The 18,897-nt window shown below is 35.4% G+C and overlaps 1 protein-coding gene across 8 annotated transcripts in view; it reads right to left on the reverse strand.

The window, feature by feature from the left end:
• The window catches only part of LOC106174478 (cGMP-dependent 3',5'-cyclic phosphodiesterase), a 71,613-nt gene that overhangs the window by 42,654 nt on the left and 10,062 nt on the right, over positions 1-18,897 (reverse strand). For 7 of the 8 annotated variants that reach the window (XM_087010134.1, XM_087010132.1, XM_087010131.1 and 4 more), the window contains exons 2-7: positions 17,735-17,824; positions 16,399-16,514; positions 15,594-15,700; positions 13,799-13,848; positions 4,206-4,265; positions 172-289 (exon numbers count right to left, since the gene is read on the reverse strand). In XM_087010134.1, coding sequence (XP_086866260.1) covers positions 172-289; positions 4,206-4,265; positions 13,799-13,848; positions 15,594-15,700; positions 16,399-16,514; positions 17,735-17,824 — 541 coding nt within the window. Of the gene's footprint in view, positions 1-171; positions 290-4,205; positions 4,266-4,424; positions 4,686-13,798; positions 13,849-15,593; positions 15,701-16,398; positions 16,515-17,734; positions 17,825-18,897 lie in introns of those variants that run through there. The other variant, XM_087010135.1, reaches the window with a different exon arrangement.

The raw sequence follows: 18,897 nt of genomic DNA on the forward strand, positions 1-18,897 counted from the left end.
TCCTTAACTAAGTTTGTGCAGTTCCTTTCAACATTTTTTTTTTCAATGTTACTGATGCTGAACTGCTTGCCACTTATTAGTTAAGGATCTCAGGGTAAGGGTATTCTAGCTCTCCTCCCCTCCCCCATCCCACCCAAAACAAATTTTCCTAAAAACTGACCATTTTCTTACCGCATAATTGAAGGATAGCCTCACTGCTCTTCTCCTGGGAGTTCTCTTTATACATGGGTCTCGGCATATCAGTGGCCCTGTATGGACTCTGCTTCAGGCGGTAGTGGCAGGCCGCTATCTGCAATAGCAAAACAAATAAATTGAGACATTATGACGAGCAGGGTATTCAACAAGGATGAGACTCTCTTTTAGTGAAATAGTCCGGGCATATGACATGGGGTTCAGCGGGCTGCCTAGGCCCCTGATAAATTTGGCTCTCAAAAAGTCTGAAATCTGCCTTTAGTTGGAAAAATCTCATTCCTGATTCAAGTCCCTTCTCTTTGAATATGAAAACCAGTGTGTGTAGGTGTGTGTGCACGCATGTGTGCATCCTTGCAGTCATGCATGAGCACATGTGAGAGCTTGGCAAATTGATCTCAATCAAAAACTTAACAAGTTTATAGCCTTTGTTAAGTATGTCCACATGTTTTCCCCATGGATACAAGTTCAGTTTGAGGATGTTCACAACAGATGAACCTTGGACCTACAGATCCACGGATCAAATATGGCAGACCCTATATCCACTGATGGTCTCCCTACCTCCACACATGCCATCCTTGCAGGGATCTAACAATTAAGTCTCGTGAGCCATGGAGGGAGGAGGGGGGACCATCAGCACATTAGTCAGTTCTTCTTTCATGTAGGATCTGTCATATTTGATCAGCGGATCTGTAGATCCAAGGATCATCTGTTGTGAATGTCCTCTTTGAAGTGAAAAAGGGTCTAAACCAGTCAGGGATTATCTCCAGTCTTTTTTCTCACTTATCAGGCTTTTCTGCTTGTCCCCTTGGTGTCTGCATGAACAGTTTCAGAACCTTCTTGCTCACCTACCCTTCAATGAACAATCCAGCTGTGTTAATGCATCATGATTGCATGTGGAGAGACAAAATGCAGTATTTAGTTCATACTTATTTCCCAGGTTGACAGTGAGGGACAAGTGGCCCTCAATGCACAATTACCAAATGGAACCAGAAGGTATGATAAATTCAGTGCTGCTGGCTTTTAAAAGTATAAAAGCTAATGTATTGATGCCTGTGCTAGCTCTTTTTACCACATTGTGTGCAACCTATTAAATTATACATCTTTCCTGTAATATTATACATGTATATATATTGTCGCTGGTATTCCCTGGAGACTGCTGTTCTAATATGCCACTAACTGGATTGCTGTGGCATCTTTTAAACATAAAGAATTGATTGGCGGTTAGTTGATGACGCAGGGAAACTAGGCAACTGTTGACAGTAAACCACACAGACTGACAGCATTGTATCTAGACTGACATCGTTTGGTTCATGCTGACAGCCATTCTGTCAACTTGAAAGTAGTACATCTAGGTTAGCTGTCTTCTATTCAAGCCAATTGTCTTTTAGCCAGGCTAAGAGGCCTCCAGCTAGTACCCTACGTTCTAGATTTCGGTATTGCTAGCTTGATCTTGATTTCATACATAACCCACATCAGCAATACCAACTCTAGCCACCACCGGCATACTGCCTAGGTGCTTCCATATTTTGGAGTCACATGTCTTGTACAGCTCTGTCACAGCTCTGTCCTGCCTTGAGCTGCCATCATCTCGTGCAGACGAGATTAAAAAAAAAGTGACCGACTCAGAGGTTGAAGTTCTAACTAAGAGCACCTTGCAATCAGAAATCAGTGCCACAACACAAGCGCCTTTCTGCTTTAAAACTGATTTTTTGGTGTAGCCATTGCCCACTCCTTATAGTGGTATCAGCCATAGCTGAGCCATCAAACTTGGCACATGGCAAGCACATGTATTGTTGTGTTTATATCTTTAGGAACAAATGTTTTTTGATAAGCAATAAAATACAAAAACATATGGAATATTTTTTAAATAAATAATCAATTTTTCAATTGACGTCTTAAATACAGTAAATAAAATTCATTAAAGCAAAATTAAATCCGTTTTTCTATTAATTTTGGACTAATGACATTCAACTGCAGATTCACTGCAGAGCAGTATCTTTCATTGATGGATAATCAAAATTGTCCCTATTCTTCAGGTGCACTGTACAGCTAACACCTGAAAAGGTATAGTGAGCAAGCTGGCTTTTTAGTGCCCTGACACTCAGGGTACCAGCCAGTGAACTGCACGTTTTCCAGGTTGATAGTATTATTGTTCCAGATAGAGCAGCCATATTAGCAGGCTACTAGTCTTCCATTCAGACTATAAGATATCTATCCAAGTTGATTCCTCTAAACTTTATACATAGAGGATTCCTGATTTTATTTATTATTTTTGCATTACAAAAAAAAAAAAAAAAAATCACTTACCCTTCTCATGTCTGGAGTTAAATGGCATCCTGGTGAAATTTCAAAACAGGGATGTACGTGATGCCAACATTTATCAATAATTGATGGGTTCTTGATGGCACATAAAAAGAACTTGTGTAGAGAGCAATGATACACTAATGGCAATGGATCTTCGTCAAAACCGCTATAATGATCAACTCAACCATAGTGTGTCACAGCTATTTCCCATTTGCTTACAATAATAATGAAAATACATCAGCATTGACAAATGTTCAAAGTAAACTGGGGCAATCATTTTTGCCAGTATATTTTGCTTTTAGGATATGATATGTTTCTACTGCATGTTTTCCATCATTAGCGTCAGAAATTTCCATTGATAGATGATGGTACTATTATAGTGCTCTTGGTCTGTACATATATACATATATTCCAAATTAGTTTACCTCGTTTGACACAGTGATATGGTCCTGCTATCCGTTAGAGAGTCACAGCCCTATATCTGTATTTAAAAAAATACACTGTTTCATGCTCAGCATTCCAGGGAATTGACTGCCATTTTGTTCAGAGAGAATTTCCTCCAAAATGCTGGCATGGTGCAATTTTTTGCAAGTACAGTTATTTCCATGCCACTTCAAAACTTTCAAGTTGAAAATGATATATAGTACATACTAACATTTCGACCCTTTTTGGTTTGTTATTTTGTTGTCTTTCAAAAAACCAGACCAGTCTGCAGCCATGTGGGCACAGGCATTTGAAGTCTGGCTGGCAACTTTTTTTTTCTCTTGTCATATCATTTGACAAACTAAAAGCTGGGGTCTTCATGCAGAAATGCACCTAAGATTCATTACATTATGTACATTTACCAATTTAGGTGAAAGCCAAGAGAATCTCTACTAGTAACTACATGACATGTTTACCAGACAGGTTGCATAAGGAGCTTTAAACATATTGTCGCCAAGTCAAGTTGCTACAGCACGAAAACAATGTCCCTTCAACAGGTGCAGAATTAATTGCTTCCAGATGGCCAAAAAAGACGGTCACACTGGAGAAAAGTGCATGTAATTAAATAATATATAATCTGTAGCCCTAGTAGAGGGTACTGTAGCAATGCCATATGATTTTGTAGTTTATCTTCTCTATCATCTGAAATTATGTCTGCTAGTTTGAGTATAAATGATCTTCCAAAAGTTTTTATTTTGATATCACTTGTTTATTTATTCCATATGCTTTCTTTCCTTTTTATCAATTATGCATTCATTACCAAGTTGTTGAATTGAGGTGTTCAATCAGAAATAGTTCCGATTGATTTAATTTCAAAATGTAGCATGGTATATAAAGTAGTAAACAACTACTAATTCCCATTGGAAAATGAATATAAATATAAAGCCACAATCAGCTAACATATTAGTGATGACCTAACAATACTTTTAAAGTGTTATTTTAAAGTTTACATTGATGAATTCAGAGAAGTTATCTGCCGGGGGGGGGGGGGGGGGGGGGGGTCAAAAAGAGATGATTCCCACACATTAATGGTAAGTTTGAATTTCAATTGTGCTTGATTTGTTTTCATTTAGTGCACCTTATCAAATAAACAACACAAAAACATCTTGTATGTAATTAGCTCTTGAATGAATATACATAGTGCTATTCATTTGTACCTGACATTCCTCTACTCAGTAGGTTGCATTCTGTTGATGTTAATAAGGTAAACAACTAAGGAAGCTTACCTGGTTCTGCACTACTTCTAACTGAGAGAGATGATTTTCTGTCACACTATCGCAGACAATCTGAAACACAACAAGAGTCTCTTATCATGACTGACACAAATAATTAAATATTAAGAATGTCATTATTTGTCCTCATAACAAGACTTTGTACCTAAATACATATGCTCTCTCTCTCTCTCTCTCTCTCTCTCTCTCTCTCTCTCTATCTGTAACACTCACTTATTTACTACCATAAAGTAGCAAGGTTCTTTAATATGTCCAGTGAGCCTATAGCTACCAGTCTTCCCTAGTGCCCTTTACTGCGCAGCACCAATAGTCAACTCCGTCACTGTCACACTTCTATCCACATAGAGAATCCATACATCACTCAAGCTCACCATCCAGCATAACATATTGGACATGCCACACGTCACATAAATACAAGTCCCATAGAGGAGAATGGTACACTGATCCCACTGCAGACATTTAAGTACTCTACCACTATAATTCACTGATACTGCTTGTACCTATCTCATACCTCAATCAGGACATACCTTATAACCAGGCACGCTATAGTATTATGACCATGGTATATTTTGGCCAAATCCTTAATAGTTTTATATATAATAATTCTATACATGTAATGATTTAGGATTTGGCCACAATATAAATGTTTGTTAGTTATCATATATATATATGTTATGGTTTGTTGTTCCAGGCATGAGATATAATAGGGACAAGAAACCATGCAATTTCCTTTTAATACTGCAACTTCATACCCAGACCAGTTTTGGTCAAGATAAGGCCACCAGACAAAATACCATTTTTAAGTTTTATCCTAATGACTCAATCTTTTTATGGGGAAAATTTCAGTTTTTCAAATTCATAAATTCAGAATTATTAAAAAAACACATTTTTATATAGCATTTGTGGTGCTTTTACAGTATACAGAAAATGAATATGTAAGGTATTCTGTTTTTCGATTATTTTTCTACCACTAGACAAGAATTTGTTCTAATTTTTAGCATCTATGAATTTAAAAAATGCAGTATCTGTTAAATTCAAAATTTACCCCATTGAAAGATTGAATTATTACTGTATATTAAAACAATGAGATTATCTCTACTTCCACATACAAGGTTTTGTCAGTAAAATAATAATACAAGTTTGGAATTGCGGTTTGATTCGTGTAAAAAAGTATGAAAAAGTAACTTTTTGCGTTTAACTAATGAAAATTAATGTTGACAAGATAATATAATAAATGAACTGAGGCATGTAAGGCAGAACAGTAGACTAACTAGTCTGTGGATCAAATATGGTGACCCATTTCAAAGCTTGCCATCTTATCCCCTAATAAACACTGAATATATTTCCCATGGGTATTACGCAACAAGCACTCTAGAGGGTTCGCCATATTTGATATGCAGGCTAGCTACTAGGTCTGCTATTGTGAATGCTGCCAAAACATCTGATTACTTATTACGTGTAGACCAACAGTGAACTTCAAGAGATTCTCCTCTGAACAACTGTTCTCCACTTCATCCATGCCTGTTTCACAGACAGCATGATCTCAGATAATAAGCCCCAATTTCAATCTAAAATTTTCCTTGTATGAACAAATCTTAAACTATCTCAAATGTATCCATATTGAAACACCAAAACCGTATGATTGGCAGGATGATCAATCACATTCCATGGCTTGTTAGCACTTTAAATACAACTTCTAGCCCACTATAACTATGGTACACCTATGGTATGGCAAAGGAGGCACTAGTCTTTTGAGATTCTTGAAGGGGCTGATTTTATGGTACAAGTTACCCTAAGAAATGCTGGTTAGACATGTTTCCTTAAGGTACTGGTTTCCAAAGATACCAAAGACACTATACTATACTTTGTCATCCGCTCTTATATTTTCCACTTTTTTAAAAAAAATTACCATTTGAAAAAATCACCAATGCAGGCAGCCAATAGGCAGAGTAAATTTTCTTCCGAATTTCACAGTATGCTATGAATTTAGTATAAAAGACTTCATTTCATAAAACAGTTTATGAATTACGGCACAAAGATGGTATAAGTGAAAGCACGACCTGCCAATAGAATTGAGAATTATCACACTAGCCAAATGAAAACAGACTTTTTTCTATCAGCTCAATGATCCAAAACTCTGGAACACTTTCCATTTTCTTTGTCCAATGTAGAATATCTTTTACCAATTAGCATAAAACCAGTTAGCTACGTGTACTTGAGGTTTCTTAATTGTCAAGGCATGATGGGATACATGTCAGATTGCACTCCAGATGCTCTTCTTTATCTTAAAATGAACTAGAAATACTGGAAGGCAAACAACCACATAATTCCGCTAATGAGACTCATAAAGCAGAGCTTTGATAAGCCCATTAATCTGAAACACTGATAATTGTTATCACATTTTCAAAAAATATTCATCATAAAATGGATGAATTGATCTACTCATGACATGCATGCCTACCTATAAACTGATGCTACTTCGATGTCTAATGATTCACAAAAAACTCATTTTGATAAAAAATAAAATAGTTTATAACTGTAACCCCGAAAGATGACATTCCTGACTATATTCACAAAAAATAAATGAACTTCTTTGAAAGAAATCCGAACCAGAGATTCATTACAAAGAGTACCAAGTTACAGCCTGCCACCAATGGGACTTGCATAACATTTCTCGAATTTCAATTGTAACAATTCTTCCTTTTCTCTTCCCATAACCAACACTTCCTTGGGCAAACTAATTCTCAGTATGATAAATTTGACTGACCCACTAGCAAGCAAGCAAAAAAAGAAAAAAAAAAAAGAAAGTGGGGGGATGACCAGGATATCAGTCAAACTCTTCATGTAACTAACCCTTTTCTTTTAAATCAGATGATAAACCAGGTGGTCTTTTCTCAGGATGAAACCTTACCTGCCATCCTGATAACTGAATGACATATCTCCACTGTGTGATGAACAAGTGACAGCAGCTAGCTGAATTGAAAAACCACAAATCTCAATCGCTGACTGATACGGCCCAGTCCCGTGAGCGCCCTCAGCCACGGCTCTCCCAGTGACATTTACAACAGAAGAGTTAAGTACACTGTTAGGAAATTGATTTTTGCAAACTTTTCCTGCATATTGTTTCCCCTTTTCTTTCTAAAAGTCATGCATCACTATCAACATCATCATCTATTGAGTGTTTAGTACACAGCAGCAGAAAGTGGTAACCCTTTGAGAAGATTTGAAAAATCATGTACGTGGGTGCCTAGGTGGCATTCAGCTTCTTCTTTCACTTCCCCTCGTGGGAATCACATTAACAGCACGCAGTTGAGAAGGATGGATTAAATCAATGAAACGAGTTGGAAAAGATTGCAGGAAGGCGAGAAGGAAGGGGTGGGGAGATTTAGGGTGGGGTCTGTAGAGATCGAGGGGTGAATGAGTATACATGGAGAGAGGAGGGAAGAGGTTAAGAAAGGGACAGGCTGAAGAAGGGATGGACTAGCAGGAGAGGCTGGGGTCATGAAGGGCTGTTGAAATATTTAGATTTCATTCCTAAACATGCAAGTGCCTTCAGACTGGAAAATACAAAACCCTCACACAGAAATCATTTAAACACACATGCATATATATGTGTGTGTGTGTGTGTGTGTGTGTGTGTGTGTGTAACTGTTCGCTTGTAGGTGTATGCATACCTTTCTATTCCTAGAAATATACCTTAACCAATTTCTTTCTCAGTCTTCCACTCTGCATGTATCTAAATTGCTTCCTCATTAATAATTTTACTTAGTGAGATTCCCGAAACATGTGTTAACTTTATATCAGCTATCTATCCCAGCCACCTGGAAGCTAAACTAACCTACATGCCATCTCTGTCATCATGGCTCAGCGTGTAACATAGTGAATCTTGTGTTAGTGAGGAAATCACAATTTAAGCAATTTTCCAATAATTTTTTTTCCAAGAAACTTGTGAAAGTATATTATGTTCACAGTTCTTCTCATAGCCATATGACAACAGGTGTCTACGGTAATGGTAGTTTAATGGTAGATTACCCCCAAAAGCCAATATTCCTCTGGAGGGAGGGGGGGAGCAATTTTCGCCTACTCGTGGATCATTGCTTGACCCATCCATTCAGTTGGATTAGATGTTTTATACCATTTTAAATTTAATGATTTAATGAGTGGCCAGTAGTTTAGAACACCATGTCTTCCTGTACATTACAAAGGAACGGCTGACATCAGGAACTTTTATTTGAGGGGTTTCACATTTTATAAGGTCTGAATTGGGAAAGATAAGTAATTCTGCAGGGTATGTAAACAGAAAATATGACTTAAGTTGGAGACATTTTTAACGTGTACAGTATACCTTTAATTAAGAGGTTTTAGTATGTGAATATGGGAAATCCAACAAAGTGGAAAAACCAAGCAGAAAATGTAGAATTCCTGACCTAAGTCCTCTTCAGATTATGTTTTCCTTAAATATCATGGAAACTGAAGATATTCTCTCTTTTTTCTTAAGTAATATCTTTGCAATAAAGCTTCCAAATACATAAACTTACCACAAAAATGTGAAGAAAAATTGGTTTTGGAAAAACAGTAACTTGACAACTCACTTGTGAGATACAACAAATGATGTTATACAATGCATCACACTTAAAGCACCTCAATGCACAGAAGAGCAAAAAATGTTTTAACCAAATCATAAAATAAGAAATAAGAGATGCAATTATTTCTTGATGCCTCATGTGTGATCCACAACAAAAAAGCATCTCTGGTGACAACAATCTTTGCTTTGTACTGAAAGTACCAATTACAAGCAGCAGGAAATTTGTTTTCATGAAATTTCTCCATCAGAAATAAGAGGTGTCGTTTCTCTTGACAATTCAGATGTGATGCACAACAAACCCAACTTATATAACAGCTATGTTAGCATTACACAATAAGCCCCTTTTAATGGTGGGAAAGATGACACAAATGACAACAACATCCCTTAGCAAAATATTAGGCCTGCCACAAACTCTCTCGCAAATTCACTGCAAATTTGCTACGAATTTGCTGCAATTTTGCAAGAAATTCCTGTAAATTTGCTGCAAGTTTGCTTATAATTTGCTGTGAATTTACAATAATTTTGTTGCAAATTTGCAAGAACTTGAATACTTTCTAGCAAACTTACTGCAAACTTAATGTGTTCTTGCAAATTTGCTGCTAATTTGCCAGAACATAAAGGCTTTTCTAACAAACCTGCTGCAAACTTAGTTTTTTATTGCAAATTTGTTGCAAATTAACTACAGTACCAATTTTTCTTGCAAACTCCTGCATTTCCTGCAATTTTTCTGCAATATTGTTGCAAACTTTTCATTTTGCTAAGGGATAAGTAGCATGTGTGTGTGTGTGTGTGTGTGTGTGTGTGTGTGCATAAAAATCCATCTAACAGCTATTCTAATGTTGATTTTCTCCATAGACTACTAGTACATCTCTCATTTCCTCCTACAATGTCTAACTGGTTATCAAAACTGAGCTTCATTAACATTTTGTTCTACTTCTGCTTGTCTCTATATATTGACATGTCTCAGACAGTCTGTAAGGAGGTAATCACCCTGAAAATTGCATTTGCTTTCATAATCTTCACAAGAATAATGAGAAAATGACAAGCTGAGGAACTGGCAAATTGTGTATTTCTTGTATAATCCACAGCAGATAATTTTTCCTCATAATTGCTTATTCTCTACCCCAACTTTATGATCTTATTTAGATTAGCAGTAAGAAAGTGCCATCTGCATTTAAGATTGGCCATTAAGTACATGCACTATAGACTAATTAATGTCATGGAACCAAAAGACAAAAGAAACTGAATGAGCTGGAGTGAAGCTATGATAAATTTCAGTGGTAAGAAAGCCTGTAGGAAAGCCTGAAAATTGCTAGCTGTAAGAATCTGAAGTTTTTGGGTATAAAGACCTGGGTTAAAATTTATCTCTGGTTCTACTTTTTTTTTCTGGAACATTAATAGCCAACATTTTGAAGTACACAACCTGATTGATGAAAAAAGAAGAATCTTGTTATTTATACTCATATTTAATACTCAAATTAATCAGGTTGTGTAACTTCTTGTCCTAATATTTTCTTTGACCTTCTTGTCTTATTCCTTGATAAAGTGCATTTATCATTCTATCCAAGAGACACACATGGTTAACAATATCAGACATATTAAGTATGTGCAATTAATTTCAACTATCTATTTTCTTGGAAGTAATATATCTCATTTCACTGATGTTGGAAATATAACTACATTCATTTTGAATTCTTAGAAAGTATAGTGCTCAATAACTATAATTGGATAAACTTTTTTTCTTAAACCAAGGTATTATGATATAAAGAAAAATGTCAGTAATATTCTACAAGATCCTAGGTCATCAAATCTGTTTTTAAAGTCAGACAGTTATTATCTTTTAAATTATTATTTGCAGTCACCATATAGAAAAGAGGACAATCATAGTGGGGAAATAATTTTGTATAATGTAGTAGCTCTGTTGTCTTAAAATGTGCTTTTAACTAAGTTATCTTAAAGCTTCGACATGCAGTCACTGGGAGTTTAGATATTCCAAATGCTGACTGCCAATAAGCCTATTTCATGAAAGAACCCTCTCCCACCCCCACCCCCCACCCCTGCCCAAGTCCTGCACCTTTAAACCCACATTTAAGGAGCTTGACCAAAAATAAATATGTGGTATTAGAACAAATTAAAATCCTGCTATTGTTTTATAATAAAAAAAAAGACATGGGTCATAAGTTTCAGACCAATACTTCATTTATATATAATTCAAGTGGACTATGACTAACATATCTTGGCCTCAAGTAGACTAACTTTTTGATAAAGTTGAGCCTAAAACTTAAGACCATTTGTAAAATTGGTCCCTGGCTGCATACAGTTCCCTTAGAGGGTTGTCACAACTAAAAGAACAAGACAGAGATAAACTTAACCTCTTTCAGGTCTTAATGAGTTTGTTTACCTACAATTCAGAGGTCTATCCCTGTTGGTTCTTCTTTCAGATCTCTGTCCACACAACTGCTGTAAACAGTTGTTTTCAAGATTATATTAGAAATTGTTTTCTGCATGCTTAAAAACTCTTAAATTAAATGATGGCAATAGCAGTTGCCAAAGAACAAATATGTTCCCGAAGGTGAATTGAAGCATGACATGTATAAATCTAAATATAAGTTGCTAAAGTGACTAAAAATAACAGCTATGTACAATAACTATGACATCATTTCAAACCAAACTGATCACCTTGAAGCACTTTTAAAATATAAACAAAAAAGCAGCTGTAACAGAAATCAGAATTTCAATTTAAAGCTTTGGTTTTAATAGAAATAGAAACCGGTAAGTCTCCTGAGTAAAAGATCATTCCATTACAAATTAGCCAATTATTCTGCGCGTCATGAACAGCCTTTTCCTTTTTCTAATCACCTCAGTTGCTTCCAAATTTAGTAAGCAACATCCCATCCTTTGTAATTTATTTCTTTAATCTATCTTATCTGATTAAACTTAACTGAACCCCTTAATTCATTTAGTAACTGGGAGAAATCCAAATGACGTAGTTTTCAATAACATGGGACTAAGTTGTTAATGCTCAGCAAGAGATATACGCAGAAGGCTCCAAGAAGGGTAATTCAATTATTTTGCACTGAGAAGTTTTGAGACAAGGATAGCTGGTCTGATCTGTGTGCATAAATCTATATGCATGGATCTGTCTAGATCACTTTGCATATGACAGTCCCATTGCACACAGACCCATACACATAGGCCCTTGCACACAGACCCATGCACATAGGCCCTTGCACACAGACCCATGTACAGACCCATGCACACAGACCCACACACATATGCCCATGCACACAGATCCATACATAGGCCCATGAACAAAGATTCATGCACATAGACCTATGCACACAAACCTGTGCACACAGACCCATGTATAGACCCATGCACACTAATTTATACATAAATTTATACATGTCATATACAGGCCTATGGTAATTACTCAGCCTTTTCAATGGCCAGAAATTATCAAACTTTCAGGTACTAGTACTTAATTCTATTATCACAAAAATTATATTTCTTTATAGCATTTGTGGTTGTTTTGTTGCACAGAATACAACTATTGAGTAGCTTTTTTATTTTTTTGTTATATTTAATTTAATTGGGCTACTGCTAATTTATTACTGTGGATCAAAGTAAATAAGAATTTGAGACTAACTTCCGATCCTAAGTTCCTTTTATGAAACTGGCCTCTGGGTTTGAATACACCTCCTATAAGAGTATTCAAACAAAAACTGTATCATAAAAAAACTTTCAATTTCACCCAATAAAATTCTCAATTTGTTGTGTTGCTGCACATGAAAAATTATTGAAAATATTGTTTTGCCTGTTCATAGTTTATGAATAAGGCTTAATCACCAAAGGGTCAAACCATCCTTTAAAGATTTTCTCCATATTTAAAATGAAAGATGATTTAAATTTCCCTTATAGTCATTTCTTTTTCAAATCAGTAGGGACTATTCCCACAACATGCCTTAATATAAATTCCAGAATCTAAGTGATTGATGATGATGAGGCAGTATTTAACCCCCCATGAATCTAACTAATATGATTTGCATTCTGAAAAAAATATTCATAATTCACTATCCACACAGTTTAAGCTACATTAAAGATGCATTTCCATACTAAATGCAAGAGGATTGTCGTTTTAAAGCAAATTATCCCATGACCGACACTTCGAGGGATAGGATAATTGCACTTGTATTTCACTTACATGTTTGCCTGTCTTTTTTTTTCGTTACAAGCCAAATACAAGTACAATCATCCTATTGTACCAAGCACCAGCCATGGGGTTAGTTAGTTACAACTTCACATTGTCCACTGTGTGTGACATAATAATTAGTCTTGTATGTTGAGTACAGTGGATATCTCATGTTGTAACAAGTACTTAGATGCTAGTTCATCTTAGCATTAACTGATCTTAGGTTGTACACATCAAAATTAATTGAAAGAAGCATCATATAAATAATAACTGCCAAAAAAGTCTTAAATGCTATATTAGTGATAAAATGCTAAATCTATAAGTTCAGCAAGACTTGTGTGTGCGTACAGCATGCATGTGTGTGCATGCACTCTACTGGGTAAATCTTAATTTAATCTCTTTTCTTGAACACATCCCCTCTAAAGACTAATCTTAGATATACATGTATATATGACCTCTGCCTTAGCAATAAGCAAGGTGCATAAAAAACACCTTGCCACAGACAAGCAGGCATTCCGACAAAAAATTCTTTCATTCTTACATGTTTCTTAATTTCTATGTGATAATATGAAAAAATGCTCTTTAAAAATATTTTTATATTATTCTGTCCTTTGTTTTCAAATCTCTACATCTTCCTATGTCACCCAAGCATTTGTTCCTTCATTGTCTACATTTACTGTTAAATTAGCAAAAAAAAAAAAATATAATTTATAAATTTTGCATTATATTAATTTTCCAGAACTAATTCTCATTGGCTTTGGGTACGAGGTGAATAGCTCCCACTAGCTAACTTTACATCATTCTACTCACCAATAACACAACCACTGGTTGTTCATCTTCTAACACTGGGGAGCAGACAACTGAAATGGATGAAGAAGAAAATGCCAGTGAAGGAGCAATTACACTAGAATAATGAACCTGCATTACATTCCATCCAGGTTTGCACAAATGGTGACATACAGTTGATGGATCATTAAGATCGGGTAAAACAGGCAATAACAGGGCAATGAGGGGTGGTTTTAAAATTAAGAGGGCCCACACTGAATATAAACCCCATGGCACTTGGAAAGTCTCTTAAGACTGGATAAAATGATCATGGCGCAATTTAAACTAGGTAAATTGAAGCTGAGGTGTATCTAAATCTCATTAGATTGTATCTGACGAGGTTAAAAGTGAATTGAACTTTGGGTTCATTGGATTTTTACAGCATTTTCTATTGACATGGTCATTTATATGTCCTCTGATTGACCTGCATAGCTATCAGAGTGGCTAGCAATTGATTTTTTTCTTCAAATTATCATCAATCTCAATTGATATGCTGGTGAACCAGCACAATGGAATGTCTGAGAGAAGCTCTTCATGTTTCTAAAAACTGCTTGTACAATTTCAAGTTAATGTGACATTAGGTTAAGAGGAATTCTCACTTAAGAATGACCATGCAAAACTTGAAAGGAAAAGGTGCCCTTTTCATTTTTTTTCCTCTAGAACTTTTCCACTGAGCTTAAAATGGATTTTGTAATGAACTTTGAAGCTATCTAAAATCAGAAACGAAAATGATTGGACTGCTAATCATGATGGGATTGTGCATTATGATTATCATATTCTTTTAGAAATTAAACATTTAATATTTTAGTAATATTCATAACTAAGTTATAAAGAACCCAAGAATGAAAAAAGATCCATTTAATGGTTATTTAAAATAGAGCAAAGGTATTTCAAATGAAATGGCAAGTTTTAAAACCATTTAACCTTCAACACAACATCATGCAATAATAATTTTCAAATTGAGAAAATTGTATGTAAAGGACAAGTGCATATCAAATTTCTATCCATACTGTTGGAATAAGTTCATCAGTTTGGTAATATATCAGACCACAGATTTTTTTGTCATAAACATATTTTTAGATGTCAGCAAAGACTTGAGAAAATGTCTGATCAACATCGACATGTATCCGTATCTAAAAAAAAAACTTAAGTTTAGGACTAAAGATAATTTGCAACCTTCTATCCATACTCTCAGAGCAAGATAATGTAAAACGGACCCTTCAAATAATTTTGCTTGGTAATGAAAATAAAAAAAAGAGGGGGGGGGGGTCACATTGCATCTGGCGCTCCAGGTCTTAATTGTTAAGTCTGCATGTCAATGGCTCTTCTTTATAGGGAAAAGGAGGGAGGTGCTTTAATCAGTAAAATTAAAGAAGCAGTTTTCAAAAATGCTACTGGCATTAAATTCTAACCCAGGATGTGTTATATGAGAACCACTCCTACCAAACAGGCCCAGAAAATGTAAGCATTGCTGTTGTTGTTCCTGAATTAAGAAATCTCACAACTGATGCAATTAGTTTGACCACAAGATTATGTCTATAAAGAGGAAGTATCTCACACTGCGATCATCTCACACTTTACAGATACACAGGCCCCTGTTCAAAATAACCTGCATGGGTTGTGAAATAGGAATGGGCCAAATCTGGGCCTGTGTAAATCAAGTAAATCAACATGCCCATTTGCCAAAAGTCCAGTTCACCCTGAAAATGCAGCCAACAAGAAAACGACATTTGTCAACAGTATCTTTAATGCACATCAGTTATAATCACTGTCCTCTTACCAATGCCCCCACTGTTAATGAACTGCCCACTGTCCAGTAGCTGTCTGGCTGGGTCAGACTGGTCAAGATGAGACTTGATAACCCTCTGTTTGGAATCATAGGCCTGCCTGCATAAGACACACACAAAAAAAGCAGAGACGTTATTAGAATCAGTGCTGCAAGCTGAACAACATATTTTCAATTACCATTCATGCATGTGCACAAATGTAAATACAATTGTTTAACCATGAGTAAGATAAAGGAAGACGGACCTCAAGAAGATGGATGCAACTGATCCTTATTAGACTAGGGCAAATATTATACTTGTTGAACCCAAATAATTCATTTCCACCTATCAATCCTAATCATTTCCACTTAACAATCCTAAATTAGCTTCATAAGACATCAAATATAGATATAGTTTTATTTCTTTAAGCAAAGCACCAAAAGGTATACTTGAGGACGAGTAACAAAAAAGGTTATCAACCGCATTCGGTAAACCTTAATTGCTTTCAAAGACAGAATTGTGTAACACATTATTGGGCTTTACTTTTCACCAAATAATCTTTGTTCTTTAAATGCTATCATAGTTTTAAATGCCAAGCCAGTCAGCATATCTCCACATTCAGAGTACTATTACGTTGGCAATCATGATAAAAAAATTCTTTACCATAATATTCCATCCCCTGCCAGAGCATGGCTTATTTCTCCATTCAGCCATGGCGACAGACGTTTGATAACAAAAATAACAACATTTCTACACCACAATACACTCTCCTTTGGCACAGTCTTGTGGTTATAAAAATATAAAAATACTGCTACATACCATAATATTCCCTCTTTTGGCAAAGCTTGGCTGATCTCTCCATTCAGCCACAGTGGCACAGACTTGTGGCTGTCATCTGTGTGGTAAGGGTCCTGGACAAATGCTGTCACACATTTCTAAAAAAAATTTAAACAAATAAGGATGCTTTATTAATGTTAGAAAATTACAATGTATACGTCTCCAAAAGCAGAAATTACAAATGTATATTATCAAGATATTTTAAAGAATTTTTTTTTCTAAATGAATCAGCAGAAGTCTTCGATAATCATACATAATCTCATGATCATCTACTGGACCTAGAAACATGTAGGAAGACAAATTCATTAGTGATTAATATGATGTTAATAATGCTTATTACATCTCTTCTTATACAGACTCGCAGACATGAAAAAACTTGCCTGATGCAAAAAAAAAGAAAAAAAAACTACAATTTACAAAACTCATTAAATTTCATGCTCATGGGATTCTACTTATTTAGATGTATCTAAGGGACATCTAAGGGAAAGATCTAAATAAGCCCCTGTGGGTATGAAATTTAGATGTATACTAAAGATGTAACCCATTCTACATGATAAATCATCCATAAATTAATGACCTAACAGTGCTACTTGCCGTCTGACATTTCCTAATGATTCTGCAAAATTCCCATGACACAGGGATTTTTTAGCAACTGAAGATACACACAGTGAGCCTGATTTGTATATCATTCTATTCTGAGCTTCATCCCTATCAAACATCTAGCAAAGCTTGCACTTACTCGACTCTAATTTCCCAAGTATTGATTGCACCTAAGCTCAAAATTATCATCCTAAATTGGCAATTTGCTCTTTCCCATTACAATCTGTTCTCATTTTTTATCAGATTACTGAAGGTGCTTTATGTTCACACTGAGGGGCATTTTGTTAAAGAAGAATTACGCTTTCATTCTCAGCTTCAAGGTTTATGCACACTGAGAATTACAGGTTCTGAAAAATATTGCTTTTTTTCCCCTTCTCTAAAATTCACTATTAAGCAGGCCTAGCACGTCCTATAAGACAGATGATTTCTTCCATCTCTATGGGAGGGAAAACGGGCCTTGAACAAAAATGTGATGACCAGGCACACTGCTTCTGTGCAATTTTATTTCAAAATACACAAACATTATTTTTAATAATATAATCTCATTTCATTTTATTATCATGCTGGTGACTTGCACTTCACAGTTTTTACATTCTTAAATCAACTTCTTTCATCAGTGAAGACATTGGAAGGGCTAGGACTGAACTTGGTGCATTTTTTTCTTTTTTTTTAATCAGAATTCCTTGTATTGACTTTCAAGATGAAGGAATTAACTTACCACATTAGGCAACACCAATGCCACAGCATCTTTAATGGTAGTACGAAACTGTTCCAGATCTAGCACTCGACTCAACTGGAGTGAAGCAGTCTAAAAAGATAATCAGATTTATAATATCTATAACAATAATCCCATTCATTTACCAATGGCTGGATTATACGCACACATCCTCCCCAAATTTTTTTTAAAAATAATATACATATGTAATTATATCTCTTCTTGGTAGGATATCATGTTTAAGATTACAACTAATGGGATCTTTCACTAAGAAATAAATTACAATCCTAAATAAAATATATCCTTGTCAAAATGATCTTAATGTGTTGCCAGGGCAGGGGAAATAAACACAAATCTAATGATAACGTATTATAGATAATTCCAATCTTCATCACTGCACTTTCTTGATTAAAAAAGAAGCTTGGCTTGCCTGTGAATCCATGCGTATCATTTAACAATACACAGGTTACATTAGGCACATAAGTTTCAATTAATAGTGTAGTCATAACTTTCTTTGCACTGCTAAACAAAGAAATAAAAAATGATATCATGCCACAATACTGTATAGTCTAACATAATATTTATACTTGCATACAACTAAAGGGCATCTGATTTAGAGGAATCAAAAATGCCGATGGTAAACAATTATATTTGACTATAAACTAATATTTAAAAAAGTGAAATTTCTCCAACTTAGATGTCAATTCATTGGAAATAATAAATTACAATGATCATTATCTGTCATGTTAAAGGATTCTACATCACATCAGCTACAAAATTTTAAAGTTTCTTTTTTTGTTTGTTTGTTTGTTTCCTACAAACACAGAAGTGCATACATCCACTTCTACCAGACACAAACAAACAAACAAACAAACAGATATGCTAAAATGCACTTGCTGTACGTGCACGTGGGTGCATGTTTGTGAAGATAACGAAACCACATTCTGGACCAGATATATGGGTCAGCCTTATCTGCTCGCCATTCACATACTAAAGTGTGTGCCCAAATATCACTACCTGTGTACATATTTATACAAGTTCCGTGCACATATTAAGAGGACACATAAGCAGACATATAAAATATCAAACTGTGTAAAGAGTTCAGGAAAGGGAAGCACAGAAAACTGAATGCCTGAATGTGGAAGCAAGCATGAAAACAACATATT

This window comes from Lingula anatina, chromosome 3, assembly GCF_051362555.1.
Source record: "Lingula anatina isolate TDL-2025a chromosome 3, LinAna3.0, whole genome shotgun sequence".
In the NCBI taxonomy this organism is placed as follows: domain Eukaryota; kingdom Metazoa; phylum Brachiopoda; class Lingulata; order Lingulida; family Lingulidae; genus Lingula; species Lingula anatina.